Below are 21,312 nucleotides of genomic sequence, written 5' to 3'. Positions count from 1 at the left end.
GATGGAGAAACTAGAGAATTTCCAATTACCATAGGTGTACATCAAGGATCTTCTTTGAGTCCTTATTTTTTTGCTTTAGTGATGGTTCAATTGACTAAGAGTATTCAAAAGGAGGTTCCATGGTGTATGTTATTTGCAGATGATATTGTATTAATTGACAAAATTAGGGTTGGAGTAGAGGTTGAGTTAGAATTATGGAGAGAAGCTTTGGAATCTAGAGGCTTTAAGATAAGTAGAAATAAAACAGAATATATGAAATGTAATTTTAGTAATGGTAAGAGGAATATTGGAGACAAAGTTAAACTTGATGATGAAGAAATAAACAGCATTTGTAGATTTCGATACCTTGGATCTATTATGCAAGCTGAAGGAGAAATTGAAGATGATGTAATGCATAGAGTTAAAGCAGGTTGGGTAAAATGGAGAAGTGCTTCAAGTGTGCTATGTGATCGTAGAATACCCTTAAAATTGAAAGGGAAGTTTTATAGGATAGCTATAAGACCAGCTATGCTATATGGATCGGAATGTTGGGCAATGAAGAAACATAATATCCAAAAAGTAAAAGTTGCCGAGATGAGGATGCTTAGATGGATGAGTAGTATAACATTGAAAGATAAATTAAGGAATGAACATATTCGTGGTAAGTTAGGTGTAGCTCCTATAAAAGATAAGATAAGGGAGGGACGACTCAGATGGTATGGACACTTGCAACGTAGGCCTTATAGTGCACCTGTGAGGAAGAGTGACTTAGTTACTGTAGGGGGCAGTAGAAGGGGTAGGGGTAGACCTAAAATAACTTGGGAGGAGATAGTGAGTAAGGATTTAATATCCTTGAATCTATCAAAAGAAATGGTCCATGATCGCATAAATTGGCGGAAAATGATTTATATAGCCGACCCCGCTTAGTGGGAATAAGGCTTGGTTTTGTTGTTGTTTGTTGTTGTTTTTGTTGATTTCCTTCCAGGGAAATCCTGTCCCTCATTTATTCGGCTTTTCCTGATTTTGGTTGTCATTGAGGTTTTGTGGGACGTTACTTTTCTTGCCGTCACTTGGATCTGAAAAACTCTATTGTCACAACAGCAAATCATGATTGATGTGGCATCACTTGATTTATTAGAATTTATTGAGTTGTAAAAAAGTTAACTAATTCCAATAAATGATGGGAGGCCACATCACTTGTGATATTTTCTTGTGATGATTTCCTTGTGATGAACAGTAAAACTCCTTGGATCTTTTGGAGGAAAGCGTTTCGATAACTTTTCAAGACTTTGGAGGAAAGGGTCTCTTTGGCCGGCAGTTGGTGTATTTTGGCTATTTTCAGATAGTTTAATGCTCTGTCCTCTCTCCATTTGTCCACAGCTTTTATTCCTTGTGTGAGATCACTCAATGTGGATTTTGAAAGATTAGTGGTTGAATTTTGTTGGCTGAGTTTTTATTCTCAAAACAGATCCAGGTAGTCATTTATTTGGTACATCCTGAGTACTAGGAACTTCTATTTTCTATCCTTGGAAGATTTCATTTGCTAATCCTATAGAGGGGTTTTAACTGTTTGGACTTAAGTGGGGACATAAAAGTTACTATTGTATTCATTGTATAGGAGAATGAGATGCTATTTTACCAAATTTAAAATGTTAGATTTTGTTTTGAGGGTGAGCCTTGACCATGGTAAGGTTGTTACACAAAAAAAATTTGAAGGTTAGGGATCCTCGTGTCATGTTAGGAGACCGAGAAAGAACTTATTTAATATACTAGTTGTGGATAAGTGGTTTGGATTATGTTATTATTTGATACTATTTATGTGACAAAACTAGTGACGCATAGCAAATTGATTGTTGTCTTGCATTTTAGTCTTCAAATTATGTGCCCTATTGAACTTTGGTTTATATATGTTCAATGTCATTTGTTGTGGGATTCACTTAAATTTATGAAAATAAACTTAAATTTTTATAAAATGTAGTGAATAGAAAATTAAATGCAAAATATGCAGAAAATTTAATAGATGATTAAGTGTCATGTTCCTTTATTTCTTTCTTTTTAGTCTTGTTCAACACAATAGTTATTGCATTACATCGATTGATTTTTCACATTGCTCCACATGATAGGCTACCTATTTAGCAATTTTAGTGTCCATAAAATTATTAGTGCTACCCATTTCAATTAAGATAGTAGCAGGTTGGTGTTTTAGGAAACATTTAATTTTCATGGTTTGAGGATTAGTATACCCAGCTAAAACATGAACTAAAGAAGTGATAGATCCATTATTATCATTAGACCCGTAACTTTTTGATCTGAATCAGCGCATTTATCTTCAACTTCTTCTAGCTCCTCCATTGGTTCAATCGTCAATAGTCGTCCCTTTATAACATGGTCTTAAATTTCCATGAAATTGTTGAAATTTCTGTCGAAATCTCTAGTTTCCATCACCCTAGAAATCAAAATGGTAGTCAATTTCCATATTACATAATTTTCATCGAAATCTTAATAAATTTTCAGAAATTTATCCAAATCTCAAAATTTTAGCGAAACTTGTCGAAAATTTAACTATGCAATGAAATTTCCTTGTAATTCAAATGAGTGATTTAGGAGTGAAGTTAAAATTTTCTCTTAATTTATTTTATTTATTTTTATCGAAACAAAAAATTATTCAAGTGCTTTTGAAATTATATGAAAAAATAAACCTACAATAACATTTTATTTAACCATTCATGTCTAAATTATCATTATTTGTATAATAAATTATCTATAAATGATTTATGAATTTCATTTGTTAATTGAATATGTTTAATGCACATTATCTTACAAATATGTTTGATACACATACTATATTATAACTTTTCCACCTCATGCACAACATAGATGTATTTAACTTGTAATATATTAGTCCTAATGCTTACATTATTATGTTCGTTAACCATTTCTAAAGTTTCACAAAGAATTTCATGCTTTACCATTGATTTCCATTATTTTTCAAATTGAAATTGAAATCGACATTGAAATAGAAATTTTCATCGAAATTGATGTGCTTTTGGAGCTTTCGAAATTTGAGTTGAAATCGAAATTTAAGACATTGCTTTTTACAAGGTGCCTGCCCTCTACGCCACTTCTCATCACAATGCCAACACAACCCTTTGTCATTCACTCTTTAAGTTCCTCTTGAGTCAATTGTTTGGTAGGAGGATTGTGAGGAGCAAGTGGTGTGATAGTGTTGCTGACATGTTTCTTGTTAATAGTTTTGCTGGGCTGATGTCGTTCTTCTCCTAACTTCTCTTCTTCTAACTGTGCAAAGGAAATTGTAGCAATCATATTCCGCGGCTGACGCACTTTGACCTCATGCAAAATGTTAGTTAGGAGACCTTCAATAAAAGTATTGATGAGTTGGCTTTTGTTCCAATCTTTAGTCCTGTTTGTTAGCTGCTCAAATTGCGTCTCGTATTCCAAGACAGTGGTAGTTTGGCGTATTTTGACAAACTGTCAATATTCTCATATCCATTGGGCCCAAATCGAACTAGTAATCCAGGAACAAATTCTTCCCATTGATGGCATTCTATAATGAGCTTCAAACTAGTTATGCCATTGAATAGCATTGCATCTAGACTAAGAGCAGCAAACTAACTTTAGATGTTTTGGAGTGCAGTGAAAGCGAAAGTATTTTCAGCCATAGAAACCCATCCAATAGGTTCATCATTGTCCTATTGAGGAAATTCCACCTTCATATGAAAAGGACCATGATCACACCCTCCTTTATAACCTCCTTCGCACACATACGATTGCTCTTTACAATTAGCTGATGTTGAGGCATCATCTTATCTCTCTTTGTGGGAAGATGTAATGAGTGGTTTAGAGAGAGATGCTCGGATCTCTTCAAATTGAGGCTTAAACATATTGCTAATTTCAACCTTTAGCCTACCTTCGATTTGAGATTTTGCTAAATTTTATAAGGCCATTGCATATGAGTGAAGATCAAGAATTCCAAGGTCTAGCCTTTGTCAGTGAGTTAACGACATCCACAAGAATGCTGGCTCTAGTACCAAATTATAGGACCCTAGGGTTTTACTATTTGGAAATTGGGGAAATTGGAAGGATGGAAAATAGAAAGGGAAAATAGGGTCGATCTTTTCAAGGGGATTTGCCTCCAAATTTGCCAAAGGCTATGAATTATATTATTGCTTGAATGAAGAAGCTTGTTGGATTACATATATATAGGGTCAATACAATCCTAATTGATTTAGGAATCATAACACATTAATTAGAAATCCCAATTGATTTGGGAATCATAACATTAATTAGAAATCCCACTTGATTTGTGACTCCTAATACATTAATTAGTAAAGCCAAATGATTTGGGAGTCCTAACACAAATGTATCAAGAGAGTGCCTACATTGATTGGTGTTGAAGGGTATTGACTAGAGTCATATGGAGACATGTTCAGATCAGTGGCGTGAGAGATCTTCTGAGGTTGAAGTAATGAGAAAAAAATCGTGTTTGAGATGACTAGACAGAAAGCTCATGGTTTTGATGGCTTCACAATGGCCTTCTTAGGATAGATGGGAGCTACTGTAGGAGGACATTTTGAGTTTTCTTTGAGGAATTTCATTAAAATAGGGTGGTGGGTACTAGTGTGAAATGTGAACTTTTAGCGCACATTCCTAAGAAGGAGAGGTCAATGAGGATGAGAGATTTCAGGCCCATTATTTGGTTACTAGCCTCTATAAGATTCTTTCAATAGTCATAAGTCTTAACTAAAAGATAGAGAGTGGTTTTGGGTGGTACGATGACCATGGCCCTGTAAAATAACAACACCAAGATCTGCTTTGAAGAAATGATTGAAGAGATAACACAAAGTTTTATTACAACAATCGGATTAAAACAATCTGTCCAACCATGCAATCACTAGATGAGCTTCAATGGCGAAATGACAACAAATAGAAAAACAGAAGAGGGCACAACCTGCAGTCGAAATGTGTGTTTTGCTCCGATGGGGGAGGGGTCTTATTTATAACCTTCGGTCCATGGAAGAAACACATGAGTGGCTTACCTACCATGGTAGGTGGTGGCAGCTCACCTACCAAAGCCGTTGTTGACATTAGTGGTCGTTATTCACCAACCGGGGCTGCCATTCACACTGGTAGCCATCGCTCACCTACTGTGCCCCCTAGACCCCACCGTTTGGGGGGCACCCCCCACCGGTGGCGCTGCCCCCGGACCCCTGTGTCTCGGAGGGGAACATTTTCTATCTTCATAGTACCATTGCGGTCTACCACTTCGATCTCATCTGAGCTATACATCCGGTAAGTGTGCCAATTAACTCGTGGGAGGTGGGCATTGCACACATATATACCAACACCCCCCCCCTCAATGTCCACCTACGCTTTTGGACCAATACCAAGAGCATCTCAATGCTTCTGGAAGTCAGAACTACCTAATGCTTTGATGAAGATATTTGCATGATTATCTTCTGTTGGGCAATACTCCATCTCAACAACCTTATCCTTAATGAGTTCTCGTATGTAGTGATACTGGATCTCAATGTGCTTGGTTCTTGCATGGAACATTGGGTTCTTACTGATGGCTATGCAACTTTGATTGTCACTGTGAATCAGAGTTGTGACATTTATCGTCATCCCAATATCAGTAAGAAGTCTTCTTATCCAGATAGCTTCACATGAGGTGAGACAAGTTGACTTGTACTTGGCTTCTGTAGATGACAGCGACACCGTTGGCTGCTTTTTGCTTGTCCACGAGATAATTCCATTCCCCAAGAGAAAACAATATCTAGAAACTGACTTTCTGGAATCAATATCTCCTACCCAATCGGAGTCGCAATATCCAATTAGGGAGTTTCCTGATGTATAAGAGATGCCAAAATGAACAGTCCCTTCTATATACTTGAGAACCCTCATTCCAGCCTTCCAGTAAATTTCTCATGGTTTATTTGCAAATCTACTTAGAATACTAACTGCAAAACTGATATCTGGCCTTGTGTTGCATAGGTACACTAAACTCCCAATTAGGCTTCTGTACCTCTTTGCATCAATTTGTGGAGATGGATCTTCAATGGAGAGTTTAATGTTTACTTCCATTGGAGTAACCACTGGAGTGCATTTTGCCATCCCAAATGCCTTCAATATCTCTTGAGCATATCATTGCTGAGAAATAAAGATTTCTCCTGGTTGCTGCCACAATTCAATGCCCAAGAAAAAGTGGAGTAGCCCCATGTTTGTCATCTCAAATTTTGAGCATAGGCCAGATGTTGTTGATCTTCTCCTCGTGGTCACCTATAAGCATAAAATCATCTACATATAGTACAATTGTTACATACATCCCATTCTCCTTTAGTATATATAAATTTGCATCAGAGGTACTTCTACAAAATCCATAATTGGTGAAGAATGAATCAATCCTCTGGTACCAAGCTCTGGGGGCTTGTTTTAGCCCATACATGGCTTTCTTCAATCTGCACACTTTGTTTTCTGAATTTGACAATTCAAATCTAGGTGGTTGCATCACATAAACTTCATCTTTAAGATGACCATTGAGGAATGCAGACGTCATGTCTATTTGAAATAGCATCCAGCTTCTGTGTGCGGTAGTAGCCAAAACCAGACGGATTGTTTCCATGTGGGCTGTTCGTGCAAAGGTTTCAGTAACATCAAAACCTTCCACCTGAGAAAATCCTTGTGCAACAAGGCGAGCTTTGTACTTCTAGTACCATCGGTTTTATATTTTACCTTCCACATCCTATTCGTGCCGATTACCTTCTTATAAGGGGGACGATCCACAATCTCCCAAGTATCATTTTTGATGATACTTTCATATTCAGCTTCCATAGCCGTTTTCCACTTCGGATCAGGCAGCGCTTCATCTAGGCTACTTGGTTCCTTAAATGTACTGATTATATCAGCCATTAAGGCCATATTTACCAAGTGTTCTGTTGATTGTTGTTGTTCCTCTATTTTCTTCAACCTTCGAGGTCCATTAGGTTGTGAACTTTGATTCATAGGTTCTAGATTGCTTTTGTCAAAGAGCTGTTGTATCCACCTGGAGTGTGGCTTCTGAACAAGTGCTACCGATACAATAGACTGGTTTTGAATTTCTTCATCATTCACCTCAATCTGCTGTTGTGAGTGAGGCACTTGGTGGGTTACTTTATCGGTTGATGATAAAGTGGGCTGATCTCTATCTCCCACTGAGTGTGGCCCTTCATCAAATACTACATCTCGGCTTGTGACGATCTTCTTTGCCTCTACATCATACAGGCGATATGCCTTCGACTCCGTACTGTATCCCAAGAAGATGCACTTTCGACTCTTGTCATCTAACTTCCTTTGACTGTCATCGTGAACATGCGCAAAACATCTGCAACCAAATGTTCTAAGATGAGAAACGAGAAATGGAGGGTTTCTTATCAGAGTAAGCCTCGTGAGGTCTTCTGTTCCCCAAAGCTTTAATGAAGCATCGGTTGAGGATATACACAGCTGTATTAACAGCTTCTGCCCAAAATGATTTTGGAAGATCTTGTGCCTTCATCATTGCTCTGGCCATCTCCATCACAATGCTAATTTGCCGTTCCACAACACCATTCTGTTGTGGAGTTTTTGGTGCCGTCAATTGGCGCCTGATGCTAAATGCACTACAATAACTGTTGAACTCCCTTGAGGTGAACTCGCCTCCTTGATCTGTTCGAAGTTTTTTTAACTGCAAACCTGTCTCATTTTCAACAAGTTTATGCCACACTTTAAATTTTACAAGAGCCTCAGCCTTATTATGAAGAAAGTACACCCACATCTTTCTACTATAATCATCGACTAACAACATAAAGTAGGAAGATCCTCCTAGTGCAGGAGTAGTCATTTTACCACAGAGATCTGCATGTACTAGCTCTAGAGGAAGTTTCAATTTGTTGTTGCTCTCTTTTGGAAATGAAATACGATGTTGCTTGCCCAGCATGCAAGCTTCACGAGGTAGATCAACCACTATTTCCTTTCTCTGCATCTCCTTCAAAATTGCATAGGAGATGTGTCCAAATTTTTCATGCCAAAGTCTGCTTGTTGTATCTCTAGTTGATGCGGCAAGTGCCACAAACTCATACAGGTTATTCTTTCGAATACTTTCACCCACAATGCTGCCATTGCTATCAATGATCTTAACTTTTGTTTTCATAAATCGTACTTCATAGTCATGGTCAGTGATAGCAGCTACAAATAAAAGATTCCTCTTAATTTGAGGAACATAAAGGACATCTAAAAGAGTTTTACCTTGGCCATTTGTGGTTTTTAAGGAAATGGATCCAGGTTTTTAAGGAAATGGATCCAGTGCCCTCTACTGGACACTTTGCATTATTTCCAACAATCACATTCATAGGTTCATGCAGAGGCTTAAGGGAACCATACCAATCCTTTTTGTTGGCCATGTGTCGAGAAGCTCCATTGTCAAGTTCCCATGAGCAACCTCCTGGTACTGTTTGAGCAGTTGAGCACATTTCTTCTGTAACCATGAAAAAAACTAATTCTGGTTCAGCACGATTTGCTACCTGTCTGACATTCCACGTAGGCTTCAACGTGCTATTCTTTTCATTGTGGATACGTTTTCTGCAATCCTTGGTTGCATGCCCCTTTTTATTGCAGTTGTAGGCTTGTAGCACGTACCAAAAAATCTCTTCTTGTTCTTTCCCTTCTTCTTTTTATCATTATTGTCCTTGCCTTTGATCCGCACAATGAAAGCACTACTGCTTTCATTTTCTCTAGTTCTCAGCCTTATCTCCTCCTCTAGCAGTAAAACACAGAATTCTTCAAAGGTTAGTGCATGAGTTCTAATCTTCGTGTTAAGAGTAGTTACCAGACTGTCATATTTTGATGGCATCACTCAAATACATCTTCGAGCTAACTCCTCACTAGTCTTTGCTATGCCCACTGCCGCCATTTGATCACACATTTTTGATTCTGGTGATGAATACTTCTGCCAGTTCTCCGTCATGTAGCTTTTTTGCTGCAAGTTGATTCTCGAAGTTATGAATGCGTGTCTGGTTCCTCGTTTCATATTAATTCTTCAGACCATTCCAAGCATCTACAGCCTTGGATGTATGCTGGATCAATGTAAGTACAGAATCGGATACACTTGTGACAATAGCACAAAGTGCATCTGCATTCTGCCTCTTCCATGCTTTGACGAGGGCAGTATCTGGAGGGATGATTACCTTAGGATTGGTGGGATCAGGCGTGCCAATCGGTTCTGGATCCATACCTTGAGTTGTATCAAGTAGTTCATATGAATCTAGAATAGCACTCACCTTGAACTTCCACAAAGTGCAGTTTGTGCTGTCTAGCTTTCCTTCTATGAATGTTGGTGGACGTATCCGAAGTGCTGGTGGAGATGGAGTAGCTAAAGATGAAGTTCCTGCAATTGCAACGTCTCAACAATTATAGTTTTTTCTTCTTAGTAGTCTTCAGCTCTGATACCATGTAAAATAACAACACCAAGATCTGCTTTGAAGAAACGATTGAAGAGATAACACAAAGTTTTATTACAACAATTTGTCCAACCATACACTCACTTGATGAGCTTCAATGGCAAAAGGATAACAAATAGAAAAACAGAAGAGGACACAACTTGCATTCGAGAAGTGTGTTTTGCTCCGGTGGGGGGGGGGGGGTGGTCTTATTTATAGCCTCTGGTCCGTGGAAGAAACACATGGTAGGTGGTGGCGGCTCACCTACCATAGCCGTCGTTGACATTAGTGAACGTCGTTCAACAACCGCGGCTGCCGTTCACACTGGTAGCCGTCGCTCACCTACCTTGCCCCCCAAACCCAGCTGTTTGGGGGCCGTTGCCCCCCATACCCCCCACCGGTGGCACTGCCCCCGGACCCCCGTGTCTCGGAGGGGAACATCTTATGTCTTCATAATACCATTGCGGTCTACCACTTCGACCTCATCTGAGCCATACGTCAGGTAAGTGTGCCAATTTACTTGTGGGAGGTGGGCATTGCACGCACATATACCAACAGGCCTAGTATACTTTAATTATAGACTTTTAAATCCTTGACGCTGCTCATTACTTGGTTAAGGATGTGAGTAGGAGTGGAAGGGATCTAATCTTTAAGTTGGACTTGAGAATGCTTATGATACGGTGAGCTGGGTTTTAGGAAAGGCTTTGGGAATGTGTGGAGAAAGTAGATCAAAGGCTGCTTGAGTTTGACTCATTTAACTACTATCGTTAATGGATAGCCTGGAGATTGGTTTAGGGCTTCTAAAGGGGGGGGGGGGGGTTAGGCAAGGGGATCCCTTGTCACCATTTTGGTGACTTTTGTTGTTGTTGTTGTCTTGAGTAGGATGCTGCTGCATGCCTTGGGGTGGGGGGGGGGGGATCCTTGTAATAATCTTTGGTTTCAACAAAAGAATATGATTAAGAGAGAAATTTCACTTTCCGTTTATATATCACATTTGAGTTCCAAATAAATTTCATTCTATAGTTAAAATTTTAACAAGTTTCACTAGAATTTTGAGATTTCAATAAATTTTGGATGATTTGTTGAAATTTTGTAAGATGGCCATTTTGAATTCAACATTTTTGTGGAAATTTAAGTCCATGCTCTCAATACACTTAGTAGGCATGATGATCTACTACAGCATAGAAGACCCCTATTACGCCCTAAGTCCTGATACGTGCTCCATGTTTGTGAGTCCAATGAAATAAATGCATACCTCTTCCATCATTCTCTTGTGGCTGACTATCTTTCTTCTTGTGTTTTGTGAAGCTTGGGTGGCTCTGCAGGTCATGGGGGATTTTCTGCAAATGAGCTTTTGGGGTTTTGGAAAATCCAGAAGGGGCAGTGGTTTGTGGAGATGCATGGTTTTTGCTACTTTGTGGACCCTTTAGATCAAGAGGAATTTTGGCATTTTCAAGGACAGCACAACTTCTAGTTTGTAATGGGCAAGGTCTTAAATTTCAATTTCGACCAAAATTTCGAGGCTTTAAAAGTATGGAGACTTCACCTGATATTTTGATTTCAATTTTAAAAATGAAGGAAATTAGTGGTAAAACATGGGATTCTTTTTGCTGGTTTGGGAGAAGATTCATTACATGGCGTCACTTTGGTGTGTTGGCTATGAGAATTTTAAAGGAGTGAGCTTTTTGGATATTCAACTTGATTGGCATTACTTGTTGGCTTGATATCGTGAGCTGGGAGTTTTTGTTTGTTTTCTTTTTCTTTCTTCTTTTGTTTTTTGTATTTTCTATATGGTCTGTCCCAGAGTTTGCTAGGTAGATGTCTTATTCTCCTTTTTATACATTCCTATTCTATTGATGAAGTTATTATTTTGTTATTAAAAAAATTTTATATGTAAAATTTCAACACTGAAATTTCAGGATTTAGATAAATTTTGGATGATTTGTGAAAATTTTGATGGAACTTTTGTAAAATGGAAATTGGCTGCCATTTTGATTTCTAGGGTGATGGAAAGCAGAAATTTCAACAATTTCATGGAAATTTGAGGAAATTTGAGGCCATGATTATGGGATAGAGTTATGTCTCTTGCCTTTTCTTGGGCTTATTTTTTTGAATTTTTGTGGGGGATGTAGCTGCTCGACCTGCAAAGGGATCGGAGGGCAGCTCTTTTGTAACTACTTAAATATTTTCCTTGTTTCTTTGGAGGACATCTTGTTCTCCTCTCTTTGTACTTTGTTATTCTGTTAATAAATTTTCTGTTACCAAAAAAAGAAACAACGGGTGAGGAGATTAGATGGTTGGAAGGGAGCTCTCTTCTCTTTTGGGGGTAGAATAACTTTGATCCAGGCTTGACTTGCTAGCATCCTGTTAATACTTCCTGTTTGTGTGTAAGATTCGATGGGGATTGCTAGCAAGCTGAGAGGTTATGAAAGACTTTTTGTGAAGTCATAGGGACCATCTAGTGAGTTGGAATGAGGTTTGTAGGTGTAAAAAGGAGGGGTGGGGTGAGTCTTGGTAAGCTGGTGTCTGAAAACACCACTCTTTTTAGCTAAATGAGTATGGTGCTCCCCTCTAGAAGAATCTTCCCTTTGGCATAAGGTAATAAGAAGTAAGTTTGGGATGGGCGAAAACCACCATACTAATGTTAAGATGTTCTCTGGGGTGCCTGTGGAGGTCCATTTCTCAGATATATCCTTCTTTCACCCCTCACACTAAACTTGAGGTGGGGAGGGGTTCTCATATTTGCTTTTGGAAAGACACTTGGCTGGGAAATGCACCATGTTCTACTTCTTTCCCTCATCTCTTTCATCTAAGTTCCAAGCAAAATAAAGCCATATCTTTCTTTGTTGCTGATTCGAACAGTCCTTTGGTTTTCTGGAATCTCCACTTTAGAAGACCTCTTAACAATAGGGAGATGGTGGAATTGTCATTTTTGTTATCTTTATTGAATGGAAGCAACCTTTCTTTGAGGAGAGATGTTCGTTCTTGGTCCTTGGACCAGTCAGGTGTGTATTCTTGCAAATCATTTTTTGAATTTTTGATTTGTTCGAACTCTTCTTTCCTGCTCTATTCTACTATTCGGAAGGCTAAGGTTCCTTCTAAAATAAAGGCTTTCACTTGGTTGCTTGTACTGAATAAGATAAATACTAATGACATGCTGCAAATTAGTAGACCTTTGAAGGCTCTCTCTCCCAATGTATGTGTTCTCTGTTACAAGAACTTTGAGACAGCTTATCATCTTCTTTTGTAATATGAATTTGCTTGGAGGATTTGGAATATGCTTTTTGGTATTATGGGAGAGAACTGGGTATGCCCTCCAGTTGAAGACTTGTTAGATATATCTTTGTAGGCTTTGGTAGGAGGAAGGATAGGGCAATTTTATGGAAGTGTGGTCTTTTGTGGTTTGATGGGGAGTATGGATGGAGCATAATACTCAGATATTTTGTGGGAAAAAATTAAATTGGATGCTGGTTTGGGAAAAAATTCATTACTTGGGAGATATCTCATTCTCCCTCTTGCAAATTCTTTATCTATTAATTAAATATTGTTTTTTTAAATCAAAAAAAGAAAAAAAGGACAGAAAATATCATTAAATGATTTATATATGTGCTTGTGTTAGTGCAGATTATGGGGTATCTCATTGTATGCTACTTTGTCGTTTCTAGGTTCAATTTCCTACTTATAATTTCTAGGTAAACTCTTTCACTTGAGTACTCTCCATGTGCCTTCAAATATTGAAAAAGTATTCTAGTTAAGCTGTCAAAAGGTGAACATAAATAAATTGTATTCTTTTGTATTTTCAGTATTTTGGATTTTGTGTACAATGTAGAAGATGGTCTCTAGATGCTCTCTTTGAACCTTAAAACACCTTTTAACAGTAGAATAGTGTCTTTGTTTTTTTTTCCCCAAATAAATGTTCATTTTTCTCAAGAGTTTAGGGACACTTTTCTTTGTCAACATGTATTGTACATGTTGCAATGCATGTGAGCAGAAAGCACCAGTTTCTTAAGTATTGTAAATTTGTCACATGTTACAATTTTAATGACTGATATGCATTTGTACATGATAACTAGAGCTCTTGTTGAGTGCTTATGTTGGACTGGATCTTGTCCAAGAATATGCAGAGAGACCAACAATGCTGTTGGTTGGTTTTTTCCTCTTCTAAGAAGTAAAGTCATGATATCATTCTGCGTTATATATCTCACTCTGTTAGTGAAGCGGCTTAAATCTTAACTTATTTTCAAAGAGAAATGACTGAGTTGCTTTGCAAAGTATTCATATAGTGCTATTACTATGCCATCCTAGATTGTGGCCATAATTCTTGTTAGATTAGACACTGAAGTGCAAGTAATTGTTTGATGAGCTGGCAGATGTGCGAGGCAAGAAATACCACCATGTTGCTTGTAAATTCATGTCTCCCCATTTGCTGGATAACTTTTTCTACTCATTCCGCGGGAGAAAATATTGCCATATTCATAGTCTGCTTCTTGGCAATTATCCTCTACACATTTTTGTTTTATTTATGTTGGTGAAAAATATGTGTGTGTGCAGGATGTGTGCTGAAACTTATAGTTACTTTATCTGTTGTGCTGCTTAATCTTATTTTTCCTGTTTTATTTCTTTCAGCTTCATTGAATGGGTACACGAGGTCCTATCTTGTGTCACATATGATTTCATGGATCACTTCCGATTACTGGGTGTTGTGGAAGCACTGGCTGCCATTTTCAAGGTTTAATTTTAGTTCTTCCTATTCCATGCTATTAAAAACAGTGATTATCTGTAGTGGGTTTTCATTATTTGTGCATAGAGTGAAGGAATGGGAATAAGTAGTAAATTGTCAGAATATGGATTAGGGAAGGAAATAGTGCTTGCTGAATAGCTTGGAGGCATGCTGTCACCATTAAAATGTACTTCAACTAGAAAGGCTTGAGAACGGGATGAACTTGTATTCATACATTGTTAACTGTAAAGCATGTAAAGCGAGTGCTGTTATGAAAAAATAAGTCTAGATCTTAGGAGAAGTTTATGTATGTATTGAGGGTAAAGGCCAATGCAGATATCTCGTTTGGAATTATATTAGACCATCTTAGTTTTTTCTTGGTATATATGCCTTTTTCGTCTTTTCATTTAACTACTTTTCTTCATGAAATTACATATATTAGTTTAGAAACATTAAGAAACCAAAATTTGGGACTTTTCATAACAAAAGCAAAGCTACTTACCATGCAAATTTATAATTTATGAATTCAAAAGACTAGCTGGTAGTTCATTACTATTAGGCCTTGTGTCACAGTAGATTTAACCAAATAGAGACATGGCTTGTCACATTCTTAGAGCTGCAATGTGGCAGGTAGGTTTGCTCTAAGTTGGCACAAGAGCAACTGATAGTTTGGCAAGTTCTTTTTAGTAGGAAGAGAAGAATAAGGCTTGACGTTTCATCCCATGTGCATGGTCTTAAATTTCCACGAAATTCTCAAAATTTCTGTCGAAATTTCCAATTCCATCGCCCTCGAAATCGAAATGGCAGTCGATTTCCGTCTTGCATAATTTCCATTGAAATCTCAACGAATCATCCGAAATTTATCAAAACCTCAAAATTTTAGCGAAATTTGTCGAAATTTTAACTATGCAATGAAATTTCGTCAAACTTCAAACAAGAGATTCAAAAGTGAAGTGAAATTTCTCTTTTAACTTATTTTATTGAAACAAAAGGTTATCACAAGTGCTTTTGAAATTATATGAAAAAATAAACTTATAGTAATATTTTATTTAACCATTCATGTCTAAATTATCAATATTTGTATAATAAATAATATTTAAAATGATTTATGAATTTCATTTACATTAATTGAATATGTTTAATGTACATTAGCTTACAAACATGTTTGATACACATACTATTTTACAACTTTTCCACCTCATACAAAACATAGATGTATTTAATTTGTAATATATTAGTCTTAAAACTTATATTATTATGTTTGTTAACCATTTCTAAATTTTCACAAAGAACTCCATGCTTTACTACTAGTTTCCGTTATTTTTTCAAATCGAAAACCAAATTGACATCGAAATCGAAATTTCCGTCGAAATTTCCATACTTTTGGAGCTTCGAAATTTGAGTCGAAATCGAAATTTAAGACCTTGCAGCCATGTGTGATTTTTTCGCAAATATATGGAGAGAGAGGAACCAAAGAGCATTTGATTCATTTATTATCTCAAGCTTTGGACTAGAGATGAGTCAAAACTCTTTGTTCTTGGACAGATCTTTTAGTTCTATTTTTTTTGAATGTGGCAAAATTTTGGTCATAACTGATAACTTAGTGTAGAGATTTTGATCAAATGAATGACCTAACTTGAAGATAGGTCTCTCCCTCTATTTTTAATACAAATCAAATACAATGACCATAATGCCTTTACTGACACACTTAATAATAATACTAAAAGACTAAAATAACCTTTAACACTCCTCAAGCTGGAGCATAACTATCATATGCTCCTAGCGTTTACAAATAAATTTAACACGAGCAATCCCCAAAGCTTTGGTAAACAAATAAGCAAGCTGCGTATCGGACTACACATAAGTGGTAGTAATGAGCTTCTGCACAAGTTTCTCTTGATCAAAATGACAATCAACTTCAATGTGGTTCGTTCGCTCATGAAAGATCGGGTTAGAGGCAATATGAAGAGCAACTTGATTATCACACCTTAACTCCGTAACCGAAAATGTGGAAAACCCAATTCTTCCAACATGTTCTTCAAGCAAACAAGTATGGGATCCCTTTCCTCGTTTGATCTCCTCCCTTTGTCCACTTCGGCCCGAAGAGTAACTAGGACCAAATTAGTCACGTTTTCATGTTCCATTTTACTCTCTATACTCTGATTCAACACTTGATCTAGCCACCACAATTTGTTTCTTACTCTTCCAAGAAACCAAATTACCACCAACCAAGATACAACTCTTGGTTGTCAATCTTTGGTCGAAAAGGGACCCGACCCAATATGCATCTGTATATCCCTAAATATGAGCGTGACCCTAATCTCAATATAAAAGACCTCTCCTAGGTGCACCTTTAAGGCATCTCAAGATGCAAATTACTGTGACTCAGTGACTTGTCCCCGGAGAATCCAAAAATTGACTCATAACTCTTGTTGCAAAAGACATGTCTGACCGAGTGACTATGAGATAATTCAACTTTCCAATGAGTCTGGTATAGTCTAGGATTAGGCAACAAATTACACATATTCGACAAAACTTGCATTAGGATCCATGGCTGTATCTATTTGTTTGGATTCCAATAGTCCAGTCTCATCCAATAGATCAAGAACATACTTTGTGACAAAACAGTTCCCATATGAGATCTAGATACTTCTATACCCAAGAAGTATTTTAATGGTAACAAATCTTTGGTTTGGAACTTAGTTGGTAGAAAATGTTTAAGATGCTAAATACCTTTATCATCATCACTTGTAATGAGAATATCTTCCGCATACACAGTAAGAAGGATCCTATCCGATGAAGTATGACGATAAAACACAGAGTAAACCACTGCACACCATCTAAGACCAAACTCAAGTACTACAACAGTAAATCGACCAACCATGCTCTAGGAGACAATTTTAAACCATAATAGCGCCTTATTGAGCCAACATACTAAGCTTTTTTTTTTTTTTTTTGAAAATAAAAGAAGAATTCATTAATAGAAAAAGAATATACATCTAGGAGAATAAGATATCTAGTTAACAAAGTGTGGAAAATCTAGAAAAAAAACATAAAGGAAAACCTACAAACTAAAGAACAAAAGAGGAAAAACCATCAAGAACCAGCACTCTAGCACATAACGCCAATCGCGCTGAATATCAGAAAAGCTCACCCCCCTCCCCTTAAAAATCCCTTGTTCCACACAACAAAGAGAAGCCAAATAATGTATCTTTTCCCAAACTAGCACCTGAGCTGACTTCTTCTGTAGAAAAATGTGCATGTTATGCTCCACCCACAATCCCCCAAAAACTGTGAAAAAAGCACATTTCCAAAGCCCTGCCCTTTCCTTTTTCCTACCAAATCCAGCAAAAGTCATTGCTAAAAAACCCTCCACTGTCCTAGAACTCACCCAACATTCGCCTAAAATACCAAAGAGCTTATTCCTAGCACTCCAAGCATAGTCATGATAAATGAGCAGATGCAATGATGATTCTGAACCATTAAAGCAGAGAACGCATATGTTTGGAGATATAGCCTTAAAAGGTCTCCTAACATGCAACAAGTTATTGGTATTAATTCTATCAAGTGCAACCAACTAGATAAACGCCTTATTTTAAAAGGGACTTTGGCCTTCCAAACGGAACTATAGAGCAATAATTAAAAATTTGACCTATTAAAAAAATCACAAAAATATTTACATGAATAAAACCAGAAGGATCTTGAGACCAAAAATGCCTATCCTCTAAAGAAAAATAACAATTATTCAACAAGACTAGCAAAGAAGATAACTCTCCCATCTCCTTATCATCTAACTATCTTTGGAAGTGGAAATCCCAAGAAGGCAAAGGACCACCCGAATCAACACCAAAAGAAGAAATGGACTCATCCTGCCCTAGGCTTAGGCGAAAAAGGCGTGGAAAAGAGGTGGACAAAACAACCATTCCCCAACCAAGGATGTTTCTAGAACCGGGCATTACTACCCCTACCCACCAGTAATTTAATATGGGAATAAAGAGGAAGTAACTCTGAGAGATAGCTTTCCACGGACTCTCCGAAGAACATCTATGTCTCAAATTAGTATCCCGCCCATTCTCATCTAATCCATACGTACTTTGAACAACAAAATGCCACAGAGAGGAATTCTCTAGTGGAAACTGTCAAAGCCATTTAGCCAAAAGTGCTGTGTTTCTAGACACTAGATTCCAATACCCAAACCACCCTCTTGTTTAGACCTATCCACCACTCCCTAACTAACCAGATGATCCCTACTATCCCCTACCCCCAACCACAAAAAAATCCCTCATAATCTTCTCAATCTTATTAGCAACCCTTATTGAAATCTTAACAATTGAGAGAAAATATAAAGGGACACTAGAAAGACAAGCCTGGATAAAAGTAACTCTACCACCAAGAGGAAAAATAGCACCTTTCCACCCATCCAATCTCTTTGAAACCCTTTCCACGACAGGATCCCAAAAACTAGCAGATCTAGGATTACCCCCCAAAGGAACCCCAAGATAGGACAGTGACCCACCCATAACACTACACCCCACTCCACAGAAAGCTCCCTAACATTCTCAACAGTTGATAGCCATGAAACCGCTTTTATCCATATTAATCTTAAGCCTAGAAGCCTTCTCAAACATGTGAAGGAGACCCACAATATTCTTAAAAGGATGGTTTGGTTTATGATCCTCTAGAAAAAAGATAGTATCATCAGCAAACTGAAGGTGCAAATCCTTGACCCTCTCTCTCCCCACTTCCAAGCCTTTCAATTAACCTCTATCCACTACCCTATCCACCATACTGCTCAAAGAATCAACCACTAAACAAACAAAAAACGGGGAAAGAGGGCCTCCTTGCCTAATCCCTCTCATAGCTGTAAACCAAGATTTAGATTCACCATTTACTAATATTGAGTAGCTCACATTAAACAAACAACCTCTAATCCAACGTCGCCATTTCTCTCCAAAACCCTTCCTCACAAAAATCTTGTCTAGGGAACTCCCAGTTCACTTTATGATAAGCATTCTCAAAATCCAATTTAAAGATGATACCCTTCTTCTTCCATCTAGAATATCCTCCACAACCCCATTGGCAACCAAAATGGCATCCACAATTTGCCTCACCCCCCCCCCCCCCCCCCAAACAAAAGCGCTCTGAGCCTTAGAAATAGTCCTATCAAGCACTTTACTCAGCCTATTGGCTTACACTTCAGTGATGATTTTACTAACACTAGAAACTAAGCTAATAGATCTATAGTTCTAAATCTTAATAGATTTCTTCTTCTTCGGCATGGGAGTTATGAAAGTGGAATTGATACTCTTGCTTAAAATCCCATTCGGGTAAAATTCATTAAAGACCTTAAGCAAATTATCCTTAACCACCTTTCAACAATCTTGAAAGAAAGACATATTAAACCATTCGGTCCTGGAGCTTACCCCTTTCCATCCAAAAATCGTGGCTCTCACTTCCTCTTTCTCGAAAGGTCTTTCCAACCAACCCCCCTCCTCGCCAGATAAAGGGTCCCACTCTAATCCTTTAATCATAGGTAAAATCCTCATCACAATACAAATGAGAATAGAACTTAGTGAAGTTAGCAGCAATTTAACTTTGATCTGTTATAATAACTCCCTCTCCTCTTCCAACTCCCTGATCAAATTCTTCCTCATTTTTTCTGTCACTATCCTATGAAAAAAATCTAGAATTACAATCACCATCTTTGATCCATTTAAACTTTGTCTTCTGCTCCCAACTTCTCATTTCCTTGAAAATCACCCCTTCTAATTCATTCTTCAAAATACTATTTTCATCTCTTCCTCCCTCGATAGAGTATTACTTCCCTCCTTCCTATCCAACTCAACCAACTCTACTAAGATATCCACCTTTCTAAACCTTAAGTCTCCAAATACCTCTCTATTCCAATCTTTATTTAACCTTTTAAGTTTCTTCATAAATCTAAAACCTTCCCAGCCTCTCTCCACATTCTCATTCCAAGAATTCCTAACCAAAGGCTGAAAGGAATTGTGATCCAACCACATATTTTCAAACCTAAAAGGGCTAGGTCCCTAAGCAACCTTTCTAGATTCCAACAAATTCAACAAGATGGGAAAGTGGTCAGAAGTGGGTCTGGGTAAAATATATTGAGAGAGATTAGGGAACTCGTTTTCCACTCCGTACAGAAAAGGAATCTATCAAGCGCACCTGCCACCGTCTAGCCCCACCAACGGACCATGTATAATTAGCATTACCACGAGGAAGGTCTCTTAAACCACACTCCCTAATAAAAGAATCAAAGCTCAACATAGTAGTAATAACTCTATCATCTCCTTTCTTCTCTTGGGGAAACCTTACCGCATTAAAATCACCTCCCACAATTCAATTAGGGGCACAAACGTCGTACACATGACCAAGCTCATCCCAAGAAGAGCTTCTAAGGGTTGGTCTAGACGGACTATACACAGACGAACAATTGAATAAATTCTTCCCCATACAGTTGTGTACTTTGTGTAAGCTCATCATCCTGCCCTAAAACTCCCACTACCTCTCCTTTCAAAACTTTCCTCTATTAATTGAGCCAAGGCTTCCTTTTCATATGATTCTAAATTAGCTCTCAATTGATCCAACATCAATTCCTTCTCAAATTTACAAAAGCTGCTTAAGTCATCTTCCATATTGGATACCTCCTCTACCCCCTACTCTAAGGAACCTTTGGCTCCCTTTCTAATGTCCCACTGACTAAATCGAAAGATAGTTGTGGCTCGATATTTAGTGGTGCAGTCCTCATATTCCCTTCCATCCCCTCAAATTTCGTAGAGAACTTTGCCCGTCCTCCCTTTCTAACTCTCCCTCAATCCACCTTGCTTATTCATTTGATCGCTAGGTTCTGATACCACATTATTTTTACCTTTCTTAACCCCTCTACAAACAACCCTTCTTGACCCATTATTAAGAAGCCTATGTTTCAGTCCCCTCTACCATCATTAGGGAAGAAATTACTCCCGAATTGCCTAATTTTCTCCCCTTTATCGGATCCTCTTTTACCACTTTGGAGAATGATTTGTTATCCAAGAGTCTCTGACACACATTCTATTTCTTTGAAATCTGCTCCCGAAGAACTACCCAATTTCCCTCAAAGTCAATAGACAACTTCATTGAGGCTTC

At 37.8% G+C, this 21,312-nt stretch overlaps 1 protein-coding gene across 2 annotated transcripts in view; it reads left to right on the top strand.

Annotated features, from left to right (window-relative positions):
- Positions 1-21,312, top strand: part of LOC131149338 (tubulin-folding cofactor D) — an 88,752-nt gene that overhangs the window by 5,641 nt on the left and 61,799 nt on the right. For both annotated transcript variants that reach the window (XM_058099708.1, XM_058099709.1), the window contains exon 3: positions 14,073-14,175. In XM_058099708.1, the coding sequence (XP_057955691.1) occupies positions 14,073-14,175 (103 nt within the window). The remainder of the gene's footprint in view (positions 1-14,072; positions 14,176-21,312) is intronic.

This window comes from Malania oleifera, chromosome 2, assembly GCF_029873635.1.
Source record: "Malania oleifera isolate guangnan ecotype guangnan chromosome 2, ASM2987363v1, whole genome shotgun sequence".
Lineage (NCBI taxonomy): Eukaryota > Viridiplantae > Streptophyta > Magnoliopsida > Santalales > Ximeniaceae > Malania > Malania oleifera.
This window is presented reverse-complemented; position numbering and strand designations above follow the sequence as displayed.